Source organism: Oryctolagus cuniculus, chromosome 12, assembly GCF_051225735.1.
Source record: "Oryctolagus cuniculus isolate XC-2025 breed Fujian yellow rabbit chromosome 12, ASM5122573v1, whole genome shotgun sequence".
NCBI lineage: Eukaryota > Metazoa > Chordata > Mammalia > Lagomorpha > Leporidae > Oryctolagus > Oryctolagus cuniculus.
In genome coordinates, this window is record NC_142878.1 from 101,522,610 (window position 1) to 101,542,851 (window position 20,242).

Genomic DNA, 20,242 nt, shown 5'->3' on the forward strand with positions numbered 1-20,242 from the left:
CTTTTTTTTTTTTTTTTAAGCACCCAGCAGGATGAGGAGAGACTACAGACAGAGATGACGAAGCGGCAGGTCCATTTTGTTAGAGACTCGCTGAGACTTCGGCTGTCATCCTTTCTTCTTTCTGCTCCCACAATAAGGTGGCAAAAATATCGGGGAAGATGGAAGAAAAATAAAAGCACCAGGAAAAAAAATATTTCAAGAAATCCTCTCAAACCACTTGATTAAACCAACTCCCATGCCTAACAGTATCCAAACCAGACGAGAGGTACTGCCCCGTGCCGGCCATGACCAGACGAGAGGTACTGCCCCGTGCCGGCCATGACCGGACGAGAGGTACCGCCCCGTGCTGGCCAGGGTGCAGAATCTGCTGTTCTCCCGCACGCCAGGAGAAGCAACTCTTTTAGGAAGTGATTTGGCCACGAGCATCAGGAGCCACAAAGTGTTCATATTTTATACGATTTCTAGGAACAGGACAGCTTCAAAAGCAAGCAACAGGTAGGTGAAGAACAACTAAAGGTACCCATGACAGCAAGGCACTGAAACCACTTAAATATCCAACCATAAGGGAGAAATTAAGAGTGTTATTGGGGCCGGTGCTGTGGCGTAGTGGGTAAAGCCGCCACCTGCAGTGCCAGCATCCCATATGGGCACCAGTTCACATCCTGGCTGCTCCACTTCACATCTAGCTCTCTGCTATGGCCTGGGAAAGCAGTAGAAGATGGCCTGAGTCCTTGGGCCCCTGCACACGCGTGGGAGACCCGGAAGAAGCTCCTGGCTCCTGGCTTCAGATTGGCACAGCTCTGGCTGTTGCAGCCAATTGGGGAGTGAACCAGCGGATGAAAGACCTCTCTCTCTCTCTCTGCCTCTCCTCTCTCTGTGTAACTCTTTCAAATAAATAAATAAATAAATCTTAAAAAAAAAAAAAAAAAAAAAAAAAAAAAAGGCCGGCGCCGCGGCTCACTAGGCTAATCCTCCGCCTGCGGCGCCGGCACCCCGGGTTCTAGTCCCGGTTGGGGTGCCGGATTCTGTCCCGGTTGCCCCTCTTCCAGGCCAGCTCTCTGCTGTGGCCCGGGAGTGCAGTGGAGGATGGCCCAGGTGCTTGGGCCCTGCACCCCATGGGAGACCAGGAAAAGCACCTGGCTCCTGGCTCCTGCCATCGGATCAGCGCGGTGCGCTGGCCGCAGCGCGCCGGCCGCGGCGGCCATTGGAGGGTGAACCAACGGCAAAAGGAAGACCTTTCTCCCTGTCTCTCTCTCTCACTGTCCACTCTGCCTGTCAAAAAAAAAAAAAAAAAAAAAAAAGACAGTGTGGTAACAAGGAAATCTTTTTTTTTTTTTTTATATTTGTCCTCATTTTAAGTGAAGAAGCAAAGAGCAGGATGTGCGATTGTATAGACACTGCCCTCACTATTAACTTGTGTGTGCAATGGTAGGAGCCGGGTGCATTGCTTCCCTCTGCTTTTGCGTGGGACACACAGTGACAGAGGACGCTAAACTCCGCCCGCGTACCTTGGCCCCATCCACGCTGATGATGCGGTAGCTGTTCCTGGTGACATCGTAGAAGTAGGAGACGGTGACCGCCTGCTTGCTGGCAGGCACCCAGTTCTTCTTGGTGTTGGGGTCGATCTGGAAGACGTGTGCCCGGGTGGTGAAGATGGGCTGTTCTCTGCAGGAGGAGAGACGGGCGTGTGAGCTGATGGAACAGGACCCTGGGTGTCACTGAGGGTTTCTAGGCCACCTCCAGTCCCTTAAAGGGAATGATGCATATGCATGAGCACAATTAAAATAAGACAAGGAGAGAGAGGAGGGAAAGGAGACACCAGGAGTGTTTCCACCCCCCCCCCCCCAACACTCCTGTTAGCTGTCAGCACCCTGAGGCTGCAGGGGAACCAGCCCACCCAGCAATCTGCTTACAAGGCAGCTCCTGGGGGCGTGTCTCTGGGTCCCCACCAGCTCCTTCTCCACGCCCCCCCCCATCCTGCTTAGGATTTGGGACCTAGAATTTTTGCAACTAATTTGTCTGGGGGAGGGAGCATTCCGCCACCCATTTGCAGCCTCCTGTGATATGAAGGTTCCCCAGAGAGTTCAGGGACAAGTGGAGTTAGTGGTACAAATCACTCCAAAATCCCAGCTTAGCTTTTTCAAAGTGTGCGTTATCCATGAACCGGCCTAGGATCCCTGGGCTTCCGTTAAGTAGCGCTCAACTTCACAGCATGTTTGGGGGATTGACGGGAATTATCGTCTTTCCTTGGGGAGGATCTCTAGTTTATGTTCAGAACCACTTAACGACTTTGCTGACCGAGTCTGCCAGCTTAGCCACCTTCGGAGCTTTGTGGAAAGCTGATCAAATCCACCTCTTTGGCTATTGCTGTTTTCTTTCACAGCACATTGTCTATGTCTCTTTCCTTTTAGTGGGGAATGGATAGACCTTGACAGTAGACATCAAGAAATAACGCAGGGGACAGGCATGGCCCGGCAGGTTGAGATGCTACTGGGGACCCCCACCCCTACCCTCACCCCGCTCCCCCTGTTGGAGCGCCCAGCTTCTGTCCCAGCTACGCTGCTCTCTGCTGATCATGTGCCCCGGAGGCACTGGATGATGGCCCCAGTGCCTGGACTCCTGCCACCCACGTGGGAGAGCCACATGGGGTTCCAGGCTCCTGGCTTCAGCCTGGCCCAGCCCTGTTTGTTACGGTCATCTAGGGAGGGAACCAGAGCATGGATGATTCTCTCTCTCTGTTTCTGCCCCACTCTGTGATTCTGCCTTTCGAACAAATAAATAAATCTTTTTTTAAAAAAAGTAGATTAATTAAAATTATAAATACACTTCACTACATTTCATATTTTAAGGTATCTACTTTACAAAGCAACCCACAAAGGAACACAAAATAAAACAGAATCATTACACAATATACTTATTTTTGAAGAAAGGTATTCTAAGCAAACAGGCTAAAAATTCTGAGTGTTCAAATGAGATAAAACAGGAAAAAAATCACCAATATGTAAAAATCATCTCATCATTCAGAAAATGCCACAGATTCAATAGCTACTTAGAAAAGACACAAAATTTTAAAATTTCATTTTGGTTTGGCAGATTAATTTTTTAAGTCCTTACAATGCCAAGAAAAGACATAAAACAGTACCCTAGTATATATAAAAAGCCAAAAAGAGGGCCGGAGCTGTGGTGTAACAGGTTAATCCTCTGCCTGCAGTGCCGGCATCCCATATGGGCGCCGGCTCGAGTCCCCACTCCACTTCCAATCTAGCTCTCTGCTGTGGCCTGGGAAAGCTGAGTAGGATGGCCCAAGTGCTTGGGGCCCCTGCACCCATGTGGGCGACTTGGATGGAGTTCCTGGCTCCTGACTTCAGCCTGGCCCAGTCCCAACCATCACGGCCATTTGGAGAGGCATGAAGATCTCTTTCTCTCCCTCTCTCTGTCACGCTTTCAATAATCATGATGATGATGATGATGATGATAATAATAATAATAATAATAAAAAAAAGAGGGAAAAGCAAATCTTTAGTGTTCTGGTATCCCGACGGGCTGGTTCTAGGCACGACAGTCTTTGCCCCATCTTGACTATGGAATCCTCACTCCTGGAGAGAAAGCTTTAGGGAAAGAAACTTTTCCTGGAAAACAATGCTCCAGTTGACCCTCATGCAATACACCCTGGGTAGCCGGCCGTGGATCTCAGCATCAGCCATCAACCGTGGCTTCAGAGAAACGCAGAGACTTTGCAAGGCTGTTCCTCCAAGGGCATGCCTTCAACACGGCTCCCACACGGCTGTTTCTGGAAGCCAGCACTCCTCCAGCAGGGCGGGTCCCTCGGGGGTGCAGGTCAGTAGAACACGTCCCATGTCCCAACAGGGACCAAGTCGTTCCCCACCCCCCCATCCTACACCAACCCCAGCAGTGGCCGGCGGACTGCAGGTGCCGGAGCCTGCATCTGCTGTCATGAGGGGCTGGCAGCGGGAAGCTCGTGCCCAGGCCCGTGGGCCCCGCGGCTCCTGGCCACGTGGGGAAGCCTGCCGTCTAGCTGGCCCAGCTGGGCCCGCGGTTTTGCTAATCAGCGCTGTACAAGCCCGCACAGACAAACCTTCCTCACACAGCTCCTCCTGCATATGCAAGAGGAAGCATTTAAAGGGCAGCAAGTATCGAACAGTTTCTGAAGAATCAAATTATGCTAAAATCTCTGCTTTGCTTCCTCCCAGAGCACTGAGTGTGTGGAGCTGAGGCCCCAGGCCAGGGAAGGGGCCTAGGCTTTCTCCCCACAGTCACAAGGGTCTAGGTCTGGGTTTCTCTTTTTTCTTTTTTTTTAAGAGTTATTTTATTTATTTGAAAGGTAGAGTTATAGAGAGAAGGACACAGACATACACACAGCTGCTTCACTCCTCCAACAGCCAGGGCAAGGCCAGGAGCCAGGAACTCTGTGTCTCCTATGTGGGTGCAGGAGCCCAAAGACTTGGGCAATCTTCTTCTTCTTCTTCTTCTTTTTTTTTTTTTTAAGATTTATTTATTTGGAAAAGTTAGAGAGAGAAAGAGAGAGAGAGAGAGAGAGAGAGAGAGAGAGGTCTTCCATCCACAAGTTCACTCCCCAAATGGCTGCAACAGCCGGAGCTGAGCTGATCTGAAGCCAGGAGCCAAAAGCTTCTTCCAGGTCTCCCACGTGGGTGCAGGGGCCCAAGGACTTGGGCCATCTTCTACTGCTTTCCCAGGGCACAGCACAGAGCTGGATCGGAAGTGGAGCAGCCGGGACTTGAACCAGCACCCATAGGGAATGCCAGTGCTGCAGGTCACAGCTTTAACCCATTGTGCCACAGCGCTATGGGCCATCTTCTGCTGCTTCCCAGGCGCATTAATGAGGGAGCTGGATCAGAAGCAGAGTAGCTGGGATTTGAAACAGGGGGATGCTGGCACCACAGTGGTGGCTGACTTCACTGTGCCACCATGCCAGACCCCAGAACTTCAGCAGTCTTGGACCAAGGCTTCCTAAACCTCATGGTGCTGGGGTATCTATTAGAAATGCAAATGGGCAACCCCACCCCAACACTCTCTCCAGGAACCCGGCTCTCCAGGGCCGGAGGCTGGGGGCGCTGCTGGTAACAACGGCTCCTGGGGGGACACTCGCTTGGGACATTATCAGAGGAGCTGGACCAGGAGGGAAGAAGTGGCCCCGCCAGCCAGCACCTGGGCTCCACAGTGACACAGCTGACTCCAGTGACATGGAATGGCTCTGGGAAGCACTCCCACAGCTCCAGGGTGATGGGGTCGGGAGGGCGGCAGCAGAGCCAAGAACCAGATATCCGGGTGCAGAGGTCATGAAGAGGGGTGCAAGGAGACAGGAGGGTGGAGACGGGCAGCAGTGTGGGCCAGCTGAGCAGGGGCCTCGGGCCAACAGGAGAGAGGATGTGGGCGGAGCAGAGACCAAGAGGGAAGGAGAAGGACACAGAACAGATAGTGGGGACAACGGCTTGGCATGCTTCAGGCCAGGGCGAGCTCAGAGGCTCTGTCCTCACTGCAGTCACTGCACTGCTGTCAGGACCCCAACAAGAAAGGCAGGACGTGGGGAGGGCACAGCGCGCTTGGTGGCCAGGCCCTCCATGGGGAGGCACTGCAGGGAGTCCACAGGGAGTCCCCGGGCAGGCACCTGGGAGGGAGCAACCACCCTGCGGAGGCCAGAGACCTGCAGAGGGACCTCACGGCCAGCCTGGTGGAAGCCCTGGGCCCAGGACCACGATGCCCCCACAGATAACTGCACCTGACGGGACCAGGGACCTGCGTGCTGTTCTTAAATTCAGAAAGTCTAACAGTATTTCAAGAACAAGCAAAAAAGGCAAGGACGAGACCGGCACCACGGCTCACTAGGCTAATCCTCCGCCTTGCGGCGCCGGCACACCGGGTTCTAGTCCCAGTAGGGACGCCAGATTCTGTTCCGGTTGCCCCTCTTCCAGGCCAGCTCTCTGCTGTGGCCAGGGAGTGCAGTGGAGGATGGCCCAAGTGCTTGGGCCCTGCACCCCATGGGAGACCAGGAGAAGCACCTGGCTCCTGGCTTTGGATCAGCATGGTGCGCCGGCCGCAGCGGCCTTTGGAGGGTGAACCAACGGCAAAGGAAGACCTTTCTCTCTGTCTCTCTCTCACTGTCCACTCTGCCTGTCAAAAAAAAAAAAAAAAAAAAAGGCAAGGACAAGGCGCCAGCGCTGTGGCACAGTGGGTAAAGCTGCCTTCTGCAGTGCCAGCATCCCACATGGGCACTGGTTTGAGTCCTGGCTGCTCCACTTCCGATCCAGCTCTCTGCTATGGCCTGGGAAAGTAGTAGAAGATGGCCCAAGTGCTTGGGCTCCTGCACCTATGTGGGAGACCTGGAAGAAGCTCCTAGCTCCTGGCTTCGGATTGGCTCAGTTCCAGCCATTGTGGCCCTTTTGGGAGTGAACCAGCGGATGGAAGGCCTCTCTCTCTCTCTCTCTCTCTCTCTGCCTCTCTGTAATTCTTTCAAATAAATAAATAAGTCTTTTAAAAAGAAAAAAGGCAAGGATGAGAAAACACGCCAGCAGGTGACATTCACTGAGTGCATTACTGCCGTTAGCTTTCTGTGATCTCCCAAATCGCAACAATCCTAAGGGGAACGGGGGCCCAGAGAGGCCAGGTAGCCTGCCTTGGGGTGCACAGTGAGTGGCAGAGCTGAGATGTGAAGTCAATCCTAGGTGACAGGGAAAGCCTGCCCACGCATGCCTGTCCACCGCCCCCGCTATGGCCCCAGCGACGTCCCTGCTGCAGAACGCGTGACCAGACGCCCGCAGGCTGCATCGCTCGCTTCTGGTCCCACTCCGTGTAGCCCGAGCTCGCTCGCGGACCAGGCCCAGCACCACCGACGTCCGTGACACCTGACAGCCACGCGCCTCTACAGGGTGAGCGCAACACGTGCCAGCCTCGGCCCTGCCCCCCGTGCTCTCCTGACAGCCCCTCCGCGGGCGGCAGCCGTCACCCAGCAGCCGTGTGTCACAGGCCCAAGATGACGCCTCCTGTCACCACCCCAGTGTGTGTGCATATTTTTTGTTAGTGTTATCCAAAATGTTCAAGATCCCAACAAACTTTATTTTCTCTTAGTCACCCACTTCCAAATATCAGTGCAGCATCTGATGCGGCTTGCAGAGAGCCTAGCCTCCTAGTGCCCACACCCCTACCCGAGCCCCTCCCCAGGAGTGCAGCAGGACCTGTGACTCTGGAGACTACGGCCAGGGTCATGCGGACCTCGTTTAGGGGCTAGCATCTTCTTAGCTGTCTTCTCACTGCCTTTATGGAAGCAAGGCCACATGGCAGGGAATTCAGGGAGGACGCAGGCCAACGGCCAGAAACTGGGAGGCCCTTGGTCCATCCCCTTTGGGAGGGACTGAATCCTGAAGTCCAGCCTACAGGCGAGACTCCAGCCCTAGCAGCCACACCAGATCCTCACTGAGCACAGAGACTGGTTTTGCCTTCAACTGCCGGAGGAGCACACAGCCATGGGGGAACCAGCGCAGTGTCCCATTCACACCAAGCAGGTGCACGCCAAGCAGGTGCACCTATTCTGTTTGCTCCTCCTCACGGGGCTGTGGATGGACAGTGCTACCCACACAGGAAAGAAAGTGAGGCTCACACATCCTGGATACCAAAAAAAAAAAAAAAAAAAAAAAAAAAAGGAAAGAAAAAAAAATCTTGACATCTTTCTGGACAAAATCTGAGTACTTTCTAAACCTCACCGCCAAATTCAGACGAGTAGAACCCGGCTTTGAAAGAGTAACTGCGCCTCGCTGGAGAAAGCAGAGATGGAACTGGGACACCGACGTTGGTCCTGCAGGTGTGCGAATCAGTATAAATAGAAGGATTCCAGGGAATCAGAACTTGGAGCCCTGGAGGCTGTGGTGCCTTCCCAGGAGTGCGTGTGCCTCAGAGAACTGCGACTGCCTTCACATCCAATTTTAACCTCTTCTCTCTGGTGTCCAGCGCTCAGGGAGTGTGTGTTTCCGATCCACTCCCCTCTTTTCTGCAGTGCTCAAAATAGAAAGCAGATGTGCCCATGCACGGTCGTCTTCAAGCTGAACCGACGCCAGGCGCTGCTCACGGAGCGCATTCTGGAACCTGACAGCCATCGTCCCCGCGCGACGTTTGTGAGTTCAGAACACGCAAACCGCTCGGCAGGGCCGCTCCTCCTGCCTTCAACGATTTTGGCTCCACATGAAAACGCTTCTACAGAGAACTGGCACAGTGAGCTGCTTTTTTTTTTTTTTTTTTTTTGGCAGAAAAGAGAAAAAAGTACATTTGAGCCCGCCCCAAGCCTTCACCTGCAAGGTGCAGTTCAGGCTGCTTCTGACCCGAGCCTGTACCATCGCACAGCTCTTTTTGATTGCATTTGATTGCAATTAAAACAAACCATCTGGACATTATCTTGCGGGCATTCAGACGGCGTCTCCAAGTCTCATAAGGTACCCGTGGCAGTTTTCCTGCCCTGAGTCTTGAGGTCCTTTAGATGGCTTTCAGGTGGCACTCAGAGGGAGCTGGCCCCCCGCCCGGAGGGGGAAGGCACTGCCCACCTGGCCTCCAAGCTCTGGCCCCCTGCAGGGCCACCTCCAGGGTCAGGCCCCTGAGCACCCGGCCCTGACGCTCACCAGAAAGGCTGCTGCTGTCCTTCCAGCATCTCTGAGTCATCTGCACTTTCTCCCAGCAGAGTCTGGCACCGGCCGTCCCTGCGCACAAACAGCCTTTCCCCGTGGCTGGCCCGGAGAATCCCTACGCGGCCTTTGAGAGCCACCCCCAGCCTCAGGTGAGGTCAGCCTGGTGCTCTTGGGACATGGGCCCACTGCAAGTGAGCAGGGATGCACATGGTCTCAGGGCCACACTCTACATGGTCGACAGGCCAGGCCCCAGAGCCTAGGACACAGAACTGGGAGAAAAAAAAGGAGATGCAGGGGGCCACTGCCTGCAGTGCTGGCATCCCATATAGGCGCCAGTTCAAGTCCCGGCTGCTCCACTTCCAATCCAGCTCTCTGCTATGGCTTGGGAAAGCAGTAGAAGATGGCCCAAGTGCTTGGGCACCTGCATCCATGTGGGAGACCCGGAAGAAGCTCCTGGCTCCTGGCTTCGGATCGGTGCAGCTCCAGCCATTGCAAACATTTGGGGAGTGAACCAGTGGATGGAAGACCTCTCTCTCTCTCTCTCTCTCTCTCTCTCAGTGCCTCTGCCTCTGCCTCTCTGTAACTCTGCCTTTCAAATAAATAAATAAATAAAATCTTAAAAATGAAAAAAAAAAAAGGAGGTGCAGACAGGAGGTCTTCTCACACATTCTCCCATGCTAAGAGTCTAACTCAGAAACATCGTATCCTACACCCACAGAAGATCTACCTGATAAGGTCATTATTTACAGGTAATATGATCACATTCCAGGGCACCCAAGAAAATCAACTGAAAAGTAAAACTCAGTAAATGCAATAGCTTTCTCATATACACAACCACAAGAAAATATAATAGATTTTTTTAAATGCCATATATAGCCACAACCCAAAGGATACAACTGCTAGGAATCTCAGAAGAATGCAAAATACGTATTTTTTTAAATGAAAACTTTTAAGACACACAAAAGAAGATGTTAACAAAACCTTCTGACTTAAATGGGAAAAGTCCATGTAAACATGTCCATTCTCCCCAGATTAATATATACATTTTCTTTTTCTTTCTTTTTTTTTATTTTTTTATTTTTATTTTTTTGACAGGCAGAGTGGACAGTGAGAGAGAGAGACGGACAGAAAGGTCTTCCTTTGCCGTTGGTTCACCCTCCAATGGCCGCCGCGGCCGGCGCACCGCGCTGATCCGATGGCAGGAGCCAGGAGCCAGGTGCTTCTCCTGGTCTCCCATGGGGTGCAGGGCCCAAGCACTTGGGCCATCCTCCACTGCACTCCCGGGCCACAGCAGAGAGCTGGCCTGGAAGAGGGGCAACCGGGACAGAATCTGGCGCCCCGACCGGGACTAGAACCCGGTGTGCCAGCGCCGCAAGGTGGAGGATTAGCCTAGTGAGCCGCGGGGCTGGCAATATATACATTTAATACCAGAAAAACAGCAGCAGCGGTGGGCACTGGGGTGCAGTGGTTAAAGGGCTGTGAGAATGCCTGCATCCCATAGCACAGCGCAGATGCGAGTCCTGGCTCCTCTCCTTCCCATCCAGCTTCCTGTTAATGTGCCTGGGAGGCAGCGAAGACAGCTCAAGGCTCTGGGTCCCTGCCTCCCATGTGGGAGGCCCAGCATGGAGCCCCAGGCTCCTGGCTTGAACTATGAACCAGCAAAAGGAACCTCTCTCCCTCCCTCTCCATCTTCCTCTCCCTCCCCCTCCCTCTCCCTCTCCCTTTCTGTCTCCCCTGCCTTACAAGTAAATGAAAATAAATAAACATTTTTTACAAATCAGCAGACCGATTCTTAGAATTAGGGCCATATATTTATGTAGAAAACTCAATATGTGAAGAAAGCCACGAAATGGTTGTCTTGTTAAGATTTACTCATTTATTTGAAAGGCTGAGTTACAGAGGGAGGGAAGGAGAGAAAGAGAGAGAGATCATCCACCCCCTGGGTCGCCCCCGATGGCTGGATCGGAAGCGGAGCCAGGACTCAAGTCAGGCGCTCAGACCTGGGATGCGGGCAGTACCAGTGACAACTCAGCCGCTGCTCCGGAGGCCTGCCCGGGCAGGATTCTTTCATGATGCTTTTCCTATCGACTTTTTGAAGACTCCTTGCATGCACAGATTTCAAAGGTGTTTGGTTTTGCTTCTGTTTCTTTAACGTTGAGAAGTTGTAATTTATTCCCACGACGGGCGGAGGTGAGGCTCTGGAGCTGGCCCTCCTGCCTCTCCCGTCTTGTCCCAGATGAAGAGGGCGTGGCCAGGTGGGCCAGCTGAAGCCTCCGCAGGCCTGGGGTAGCTCCCGGGCTCAAGGGTCTACCCAGGTGAGATGATGACACTGGACAGGTCCCTTGGGTGGCCCACACGCCAGCTTCCCGCTCTTCGGGACTGACCGCTCGCACCACTCCATGGGGTACAAAAGGGACACCAGCAGCCCACCACCATCGACGTCTCGAGCCCCATGCGTCTGCGGTGGTCCTGTTCTGGCTCAGATGCTCAGTGCAGGAAGGTGCACACATCCTTGGAGACCTCCAAGACTCAACTAGATGGCAGGGCCGTGCCGACAGCCCGGCCCGGGAAGCAGCGGCTGAAGTGGAGCCCATCTCCCAGCTCGCAGAGGCCCCGGAGCAGATGTAGCCAAGGTCAGGGGCCGGGGCGGGGCGGGAGGGGGGTAGGCTGCAGTCTCAGCAGCTACAGCAGCCTCAGGGTTTGGGAAGGGTTTTGGGAAGTTGTCTGACAGCTCCCCTGGTCGCATCAACAACTCCCTGTCCTCGCTGGGGCCTCCCTGAACCTCCACCTCCTCGGCCGGCACCTTGGCTTCATCCTTTCCATGTAGCACTCGCCTGCTACGTGGTCCACGCTGTGGCAGGATGGGTGCACCTGCTGCAAACCCCTCCAGGCGCTGGTGTGGTCCAAGGGAGCAAGCACCGCATGCCGAGACCACACGTAGCCGGGGGGGGGGGGGGGGATGCAGCTCCAGGTTCGGGCGCTCACAGCGGAGTGCAGAGCCTCCCCCCAGCCCAGCAGGCCGGGTACTCACAGCATCACCTTTCGGCTGCAAGAAGGGCTGGGCTTTGACACCTCCCAAGGAGTCTGTGGCGGGAGTCCCGGCAAAGCCGCCTTCTCGGCGATATCAGATGTGTTAATTCCATCTTCCACGAACTTCTGGAAGCGCTTTCGACTGCTGTGATCCTAAGATGGGAGTCCTTCCACAGACAGCCCATCGTGGTTGTGAGCGGCAGGTGTCCATCCGTGATGGCTAGTCTGAAGGTATGGCTTACACACCTGTGTGCGGCTCCCAGGACAGGTACCCTGCAACCTCTGGGTTGTTCCCCAGCAGTTTTGGGTTGAGAATGCTACTTCTTAAAGATGCTATTGCAGGCCGGCGCCGCAGCTCACTAGGCTAATCCTCCGCCTGTGGTGCCGGCACCCCGGGTTCTAGTCCTGGTTGGGGCGCCGGATTCGGTCCCGGTTGCCCCTCTTCCAGGCCAGCTCTCTGCTGTGGCCTGGGAGTGCAGTGGAGGATGGCCCAAGTGCTCGGGCCCTGCACCCACGTGGGAGACCAGGAGGAAGCGCCTGGCTCCTGGCTTCAGATTGGCGCAGCGCGACGGCTATAGCAGCCATTTTGGGGGTGAACCCATGGAAGGAAGACCTTTCTCTCTGTCTCTCTCTCACTGTCTAACTCTGCCTGTCAAAAAAAAAAAAAAAAAAAAAGATGCTATTGCATAATTGGACAACTTTCCAAATGCATTTAACATTTTTCCTCCATATATATATATATGCACATGAATATATTTGAAAGGAAAATAGCTTTGATATAAATTTTCTACAGAGCGCAGTTGGGAGACTGATCACCCCAGCACGGCCCTCAGGGTCCCTGGCTGTCAGCCTTGGCCCTTCTGAGGGTCTCATCTCCTGCCAACCCCCTCCAGCAGGACCCAGTAGCCCTTGCTGGTCTCTGTCTGCACCCCTGGTGCCTAGACAGGCATCTCCCCCACATCCGATAAACCATGTAGATTTCATGGGTTCTGGGGTGGGGCAGTGAGCCAGGAGGGTGCTTCACAAAGTTAATAGAAAATGGAATTAAAAGTTGATTGTGTTGCAAAAAATTTTGAAACCCATGCATACGGGGATCTCCAAAAGGTTTGCCAAAAATGCTCCTTAATGCAAAAACTATGCATGGATTTCAAAAGGTTTCTGTGCTAAAATAACTTATCTTGTAATTTTTAATTCAATTTTCCATCAGCTTTCTCATATATTCATGTTCTTCTTTTTTAGGACTTATTTATTGGAAAGGGAGAGTTACAGAAAAAGAGGGAAAGACGGAGACAGAGAGAGAGGTCTTCCATCCACTGGTTCATTCCCCAAATGGTTGCAACAGTCCAAAGGTATGAACCAGGAACTCCATCCAGGTTTCCCACATGGGTCTGGGGGCCCAAGTACTTGGGCCATCATCCACTGCTTTCCTAGGCACACCAGCAGGGAGCTGGATCCAAAGTAGAGCAGCTGAGACTCAAACTGGTGTTCAGATGGGATGCCAGGTCACAGGCAGCGGCTTAACCCACCGCACCACAGTGCTGGCCCCATGATTTTATTCTGTAGGAGGCATATCGCACATTTACACTATTAAGAACTCATTCCACCTGAATTTGTAGTGAACAGATGTTTTAAAGTAGCAGACTTTGGGGATTTGTGCAATCTGAACCTCACAGGCCAAGCACTGGAAAACATCAAAGCGATGATTTCTGAGAAACCAGGTGGTGACCGCCCTGAGCTAACCGACTAATGAGTTCTGGGATAGCCTAATGCAAGAGAGTGCGAAATCCTGCTGAAGGAACAGTTTGTCTTCCCCCTCTCACGGCGACACATCTGCACACAGATTTTCATATTCTACCGCAATGAGGCGAAACAGGGGCGACGGCACGTCTCAACGAGCACCTGACATGGCGTCGTCATTGCCAATCTTGACCAGACACGACTTTTGTCAAGGGCTGGAAAAGCAAATGTTCTCAGTGTTAACTGTTGACAGGTTTTGTGTTCATCGATGGCACAAACGAACCACCATGTCCTGAACAACTAGGCATAATTTCCTTTGATGTCGTATTCTGTGAAGTTAAAAAGCCTTCAGATACAAATGGGAAGCAGCCTGCAGGAATGAATTCAGCTGCGAGATCTTAGCTGGTTGCCTATTTTATCTAAAGGTAGCTTACGTCTTATGATCTGTTGATTTCTCGCAAAGATAGCAAAGTGGCTCATCTGTCCTGGGGGAACATAAATTAAGATAACGCTGATTTTTGAGCAAAGAAGTAGCATGGCCAAGACTACAGTTCAGTGGAATAACTGTGTCACTTGCACTAAGAATGGAATGCATGGAGAAGAGACTGGAAGCTATGAAGGAGGCCCTACACCACCATTCTGGCTCCGAGCCTGGCTGACAGCAGCGAGCACAGGAAGATGAGAATGGGTTATGAGACTCAGGAGGATGTCAGTTACTGGTCCTGCATAGGAAGAGCATGGAACAAGTCACCACTCTGCCCTCGCAAGAAAAACGCTGAGAAACAGAACAATCAACCGCTCTTGGGGCAGGTTCTGGGCACAGCAGCTGAGACGCCCCCGGGACACCTGCTTCCCATATCAGAGGACCAGGATTCAAGGCCTGGCTCCATCCCGGGCTCCACCTTCCTGCTACTGCAGACCTGGAGGCAGCAGGTGATGGCTCTAGTACTTGGGTCCCTGACAGGTTACGTTCTGGCTTGAGGCTTCTGTCTGGCCCAGCCCCTAGCTGTTGTGGGCATTTGTGAAGTGAACCAGTGCATGGACAATCTCTCCATACGTGTCTCTTTCTCTGTCTCTTTTTGCCTTTCAAATTAACTATATATACATACATATATATATATAATTTTTTTAAAAAATTTAAGAAACAGTTATGTTTTTAAAAAAAATACTCCCCTAGCTAAGTCACAGAACAAACCATTGCCTCCCAAAGTGGAAAGCCAGCTGAGACCCACAACACACTGGGCAGAAGCCCACAAGCACAAGCCTCTCTGGGAAGCAGCCCCAGGGCAGCCAAACCTGAGCAAATTGCTGGAGGCTCAGTATGAACAAATCTGAGAGTTAAAAACTCGGGGGTGGGAATGGGGGGCTGGCTGGTGCTGTGGTATAGTGGTATAAAGCTGCTTCCTGCAGCACCGGCATCCCATCTGGGCACTGGTTCAAGTCCCAGCTGCTCCACTTCCAATCCAGCTCTCTGCTATGGCCTGGGGAAGCGGTATAAAATGGCCCAAGTCCTTGGACCCCTGCACCTGTGTGGGAGACCTGGAAGAAGCTCCTGGCTCCTGGCTTTGAATTGGTGCAGCTCTGGCCATTGTAGCCATTTGGAGAGTGAACCACCAGATGGAAGACCTCTCTCTCTCTCTCTCTCTGCCTCTGCCTCTCTGTAATTCTGCTTTTAAATAAAATAAGTAAATCTTAAAAATTAAAAAAAAAACAACTTAGGGGGAACCCAGTCATAGACAGGCCTCCACAATTTTTTTTAAAGATTTTATTTATTTATTTACTTGAGAGGCAGATTACAGACAGAGAGAGGGAGATTCAAGAGAGAGGTCTTCCATCTGCTGGTCACTCCCCAGATGGCTGCAACAACTAGAACTGAGCTGATCCGAAGCCAGGAGCCAGGAGCTTCCTTCATGTCTCCCATGAGGGTGCAGGGGCCCAAGGACCCAGACCATCTTCTACTGCTTTCCAAGGGCATAGACAGACAACTGGACAGGAAGAGGAGCAGCCGGGACACGAACTGGCGCTCATATGGGTTGCCGGTGCTGCAGGTGGAGGCTTAGCCCCAAGGCAACAGTACCAGTCCCCCACACTTTCTTTTTCTAAAGGTTTATTTGTATGTTTGAAAGTCAGAGCTACGAGAGAGAGTGACAGACAGACAGAGGGTTTTGTCCACTGGTTAACTCCACAGGTGGCTACAACAGGCAGGATTGGCTTAAGCTGAAGCCAGGAGCTTGGAACTCCATACAGGTCTCCCACATAGGTGGCAGGGGTTCCAAACACTTGGGCCATCTTCTGCTGCTTTCCCAGGTGCATTAGCAGGGAGCTGGATCAGAAGTGGAGCAGCCAGGATGTGAACCAGTGCTTGTATTAGATGCCGGCCTTGCAGGCGGTGGCTTAACCCACTACTCCACAACTCTGAGGCTGTCGCACTTTTGTGAGATTTACTTAGAGGATCCTGCCCAGGTTCTCCCAGTGAAAACTGGAGAAACCTCTCTCGGGCTTCTGGTGGGGAGGGGAGAGCAGATGGGAGAAGGGGCAGGTGTTTGGTGCACAGGTTAAGATGCTACTTGGGGGGTGGTGCCGTGACACAGTAGGTTAATCCTCCGCCTGTGGTGCCGGCATCCCATATGGGCGCCAGTTCGAGTCCCGGTTGCTCCTCTTCCCAGCCAGCTCTCTGCTGTGGCCTAGGAAACCAGTAGAAGATGGCCCAAGTCCTTGGGCTCCAGCACCTGTGTGGGAGACCTGGAAGAAGCTCCTGGCTCCTGGCTTCGGATCGGCAACTCCAGCTGTTGCAGCCATTTGGGGAGTGAACCAACAGAAGGAAGATCTTTCTCTCTGCCTCTCCCTCTCACTGTCTGTAACTCTACCTCTCAAATAAATAAATAAAAATCTTTAAAAAAAATAGATGCTACTTGGGACTCTGGCATCCCATACCAGCGAGCCTGGGTTCGAGTCCTAGCTCTGCTCTTGATGCCCACTTTGTGCTAATGGGCACCCTGGGAGGCAGCGGAGATGCCTAAGTCACTGGGTCCTTGCTACCCATGTGGGAGACGGGCTTGGGTTCTGGCCTCCCGGCTTGAACCTGGCCCCGCCTCAGCTGTTGTGGGCATTTGGGGGGGTAATGAACCAGTAGATGGCAGATCATTCTGCCTTTTAAATAAATAAAACCAAAACATTCTAAACACACAGGTGCACTGGGATCCTGGTAAATTAGTAGAACCTGAGCTGTCAGCAGAGCCTAACTGACAAGGGAGACTGGATACACTCAACTCCACCCCTTCCTGCCCCACTTAAGAGGCACTGGGGATGGTCACAGGGGCACAGGCTCAGCACAGGACTTTACCCATCCACAGGGCTCAGGATGCTGCCCACTCCCCTCCCCACCCACTCCCACCCCCACACCTGAGCGCCACATCACTGAAGGCCTCCAACTGTTTTTCCTTTAACTCAGGTCATCACACGTCAACAAAACAATTACAGGGTATCCTGAAAGTTAAAGACAAGAAAGACACCAGAATGGAGTCAGACAGGGTACGTGGATCATCAGACCAGGGACTGAAAAACTGCAGCACCTCTGACTCAGTAGTCTGCTATGGGACTTAACCAAAACGGTAGGTAACACGCAGGTGCGGATGTAAGCAGAGAGATGTAAATTCTCAGACTAAAACGGAGGTGGTACAGCTCAAAAACACTGTTAATAAGGGGTGCGTGCGGCCTGTCGGTTAAGACACTTACATCCCACATCCAATGCCTGAGTTCAACTCCCAGCGCCGGCTCCTGGCTCCAGCTGCCTGCCAATGCAGATCCCGCGAGACAGAGGGACGGCTCAAACGGTTGGGTCCCTGACACCCACGTGGAGACCTGGACCGAGATTTGAGCTCCTGGCTTCAGCCTGGGCTGGGCAGCTGCAAGCATTTGGGCAAGGAGCTACTGCTCTTGTCTCTCTGCCTCTCGAATGAATTAATTTGCAAAACCCACTGTAGCACAAATGAAGAACGTCTTTGAAGGGCTCATTATCAGACTGGACAGGAAAGCAGCTCTGAACCTGAGGATGTGGCAACAGAAATTTCCAAACCTGGCAAGCAAAGAGAAAAGACTGGGAAGAAAACCAGCAGAATATCCCAGAAAAGTGGGGACACTACAACATGGATCACAAATGCATCCTGGGAGTATGAGAAGAATGAGGAGAGAGAGGAGAGGCAACATGCAAAGCAATTATACCCAAGAATTTCCCCCTAACAAATGCCAGATACCAAGCCAAATGGACAGATCAGAGAAAACCGAGCCAGTGTGGCAGATAAAGCACAAAACCCAAAAAGTGCTACACCCAGGCACATACATCAAACTTCAGAAAATCAAACATAGAGAAATAATCTTTAGGGGGTGGGCATTTGGCATCCCGGTTAAAGTGCCTCCCGGGACACCCACATCCAATATCAGAGTACCTGGGTCCCTCCCCGATGCCAGCCTCCTGCGGATGCACACCCTGCAGGCAGCAATGACAGCGCCAGTACTTGGGGTCCCTGCCACCCACATGGGAGACCTGGATGGAGTTCCCAGATCCTGGCGTTGGCCTGGCCCAGCCTCAGCTGTTGCAGGCATCTGGGAAGGAAATCGATGGATAGGAGATCTGCCTCTGTGTATCTTTGTCTTTCAAATAAAATAAAGAAATCAAAACTTTTTTAAAGTAAAATAACTTTAGGAGAAAAATAGAGAGGGTAAAACACCTTACCCGTAAAGGAGCAAAGATAAGAGTCACGTCCAGGGCCGGCGCGGCCACTCAATAGGCTAATCCTCCGCCTGCGGCGCCGGCACCCCGGGTTCTAGTCCCAGTCAGGGCACTGGATTCTGTCCCAGTTGCTCCTCTTCCAGGCCAGCTCTCTGCTGTGGCCCGGGAGTGCAGTGGAGGATGGCCCAAGTCCTTGGGTCCTGTACCCATGGGAGACCAGGAGAAACACCTGGCTCCTGGCTTCGGATCAGTGCAGCTGCAGTGCGCCGGCCGCAGCGGCCATTGGGGGGTGAACCAACGGAAAAAGGAAGACCTTTCTCTTTGTCTCTCTCTCTCTCTCACTGTCCACTCTGCCTGTCAAAAAAAAAAAAAAAAAAAAAAAAAAAAAAAGAATCACCTCCAGGGCTGGCGCTGTGGCACAGCAGTTTAACGCACTGGCCTGAAGTGTCGGCATCCTATATGGGTGCCAGTTCAAGACCCGGCTCCTCCACTTCTGATCCAGCTCTCTGCTGTGGCCTGGGAAAGCAGTGGAAGATGGCCTGAGTCCTTAGGCCCCTGCACCCATGTGGGAGACCTGGAAGAAGCTCCTGGCTCCTTCGGCCGTTGCGGCCAGTTGGGGAGTGAACCATTGGGTGGAAGACTCTCTCTCTCTCTCTCTCTCTCTCTCTTTCTGCCTCTCCCCTCTCTGTGTAACTCTGACTTTCAAATAAATAAATAAATCTTTTTTTTTTTTTTTTAAAAAGAATCACGTCTGACTTCTCCTCAGAAACCATGCAAGGGAGAAGGGAAAGTGAAATATTTACAATGCTGAGGGGAAAAAAAAGGCAAACAGCTGCCTACAATTCTATAACCAGCAAAACTGTCCTTGAGAAGGAAGGATAAAGAGTTCAGACAAGGAGGCCGGCGCTGCGGCTCACTAGGCTAATCCTCCGCCTTGCGGCACTGGCACACCAGGTTCTAGTCCTGGTTGGGGCGCTGGATTCTGTCCCGGTTGCCCCTCTTCCAGGCCAGCTCTCTGCTGTGGCCCGGGAGTGCAGTGGAGGATGGCCCAAGTCCTTGGGCCCTGCACCCCATGGGAGACCAGGAGAAGCACCTGGCTCCTGCCTTCGGATCAGTGCGGCTGCAGCGCACTGGCTGCGGCGGCCATTGGAGGGTAAACCAACAGCAAAGGAAGACCTTTCTCTCTCTGTCTCTCTCTCTCACTGTCCACTCTGCCTGTCAAAAAAAAAAAAAAAAAAAAAAAAGAGTTCAGACAAGGATGGAGTTACTGCCAGTACCTCTGCACTGCAAGAAATGTTAAACTTTCTTTAGAGACAAGGAAAAACGGGTCAGAAACTTGGATCTACGTAAAGTATCAGAGAATAAGCAGATGAAAGTAAAATAATTAAAACTCATTTTTAAAAAGGTAGAATTCTTTATTTGAAAGTCAGAGTCACAGAGAGAAGATAGAGGTCTTCCATCTCCACTGGTTCACTCCCCAGATGGCCACAATGGCTGGGGAGTTTCTTCCGGGTCTCCCACATGGGGCAGGGGCCCAAGCACTTGGTCCATCTTTGGCTGCTTTGCCACCCCATTAGCTGGGAGCTGGATCAGAAGTGCAGCAGCTGGGAGTCGAACCAGTGCCATATGGGATGCTGGCACTGCAGGTGGTGGCTTAATCTGTTACGCCACAACAGTGGCCCCAAAACTTACTTTTGTCATCCTTAATTTATTTTTTTTTATTTTTTATTTTTTTTGACAGGCAGAGTGGACAGTGAGAGAGAGAGAGACAGAGAGAAAGGTCTTCCTTTGCCGTTGGTTCACCCTCCAATGGCCGCCGCGGCCAGCGCGATGCGGCCGGCGCACCGCGCTGATCCGATGGCAGGAGCCAGGAGCCAGGTGCTTTTCCTGGTCTCCCATGGGGTGCAGGGCCCAAGCACCTGGGCCATCCTCCACTGCACTCCCGGGCCACAGCAGAGAGCTGGCCTGGAAGAGGGGCAACCGGGACAGAATCCGGCGCCCCGACCGGGACTAGAACCCGGTGTGCCGGCGCCGCTAGGCGGAGGATTAGCCTAGTGAGCCGCGGCGCCGGCCATCCTTAATTTATTTAATAGCTAAC

At 52.6% G+C, this 20,242-nt stretch overlaps 1 protein-coding gene across 1 annotated transcript in view; it reads right to left on the bottom strand.

The window, feature by feature from the left end:
- Positions 1 to 20,242, bottom strand: part of HOMER2 (homer scaffold protein 2) — a 94,434-nt gene that overhangs the window by 32,884 nt on the left and 41,308 nt on the right. The window contains exon 2 of the mRNA XM_051834264.3: positions 1,509 to 1,665. Within this exon, the coding sequence (XP_051690224.3) occupies positions 1,509 to 1,665 (157 nt within the window). The remainder of the gene's footprint in view (positions 1 to 1,508; positions 1,666 to 20,242) is intronic.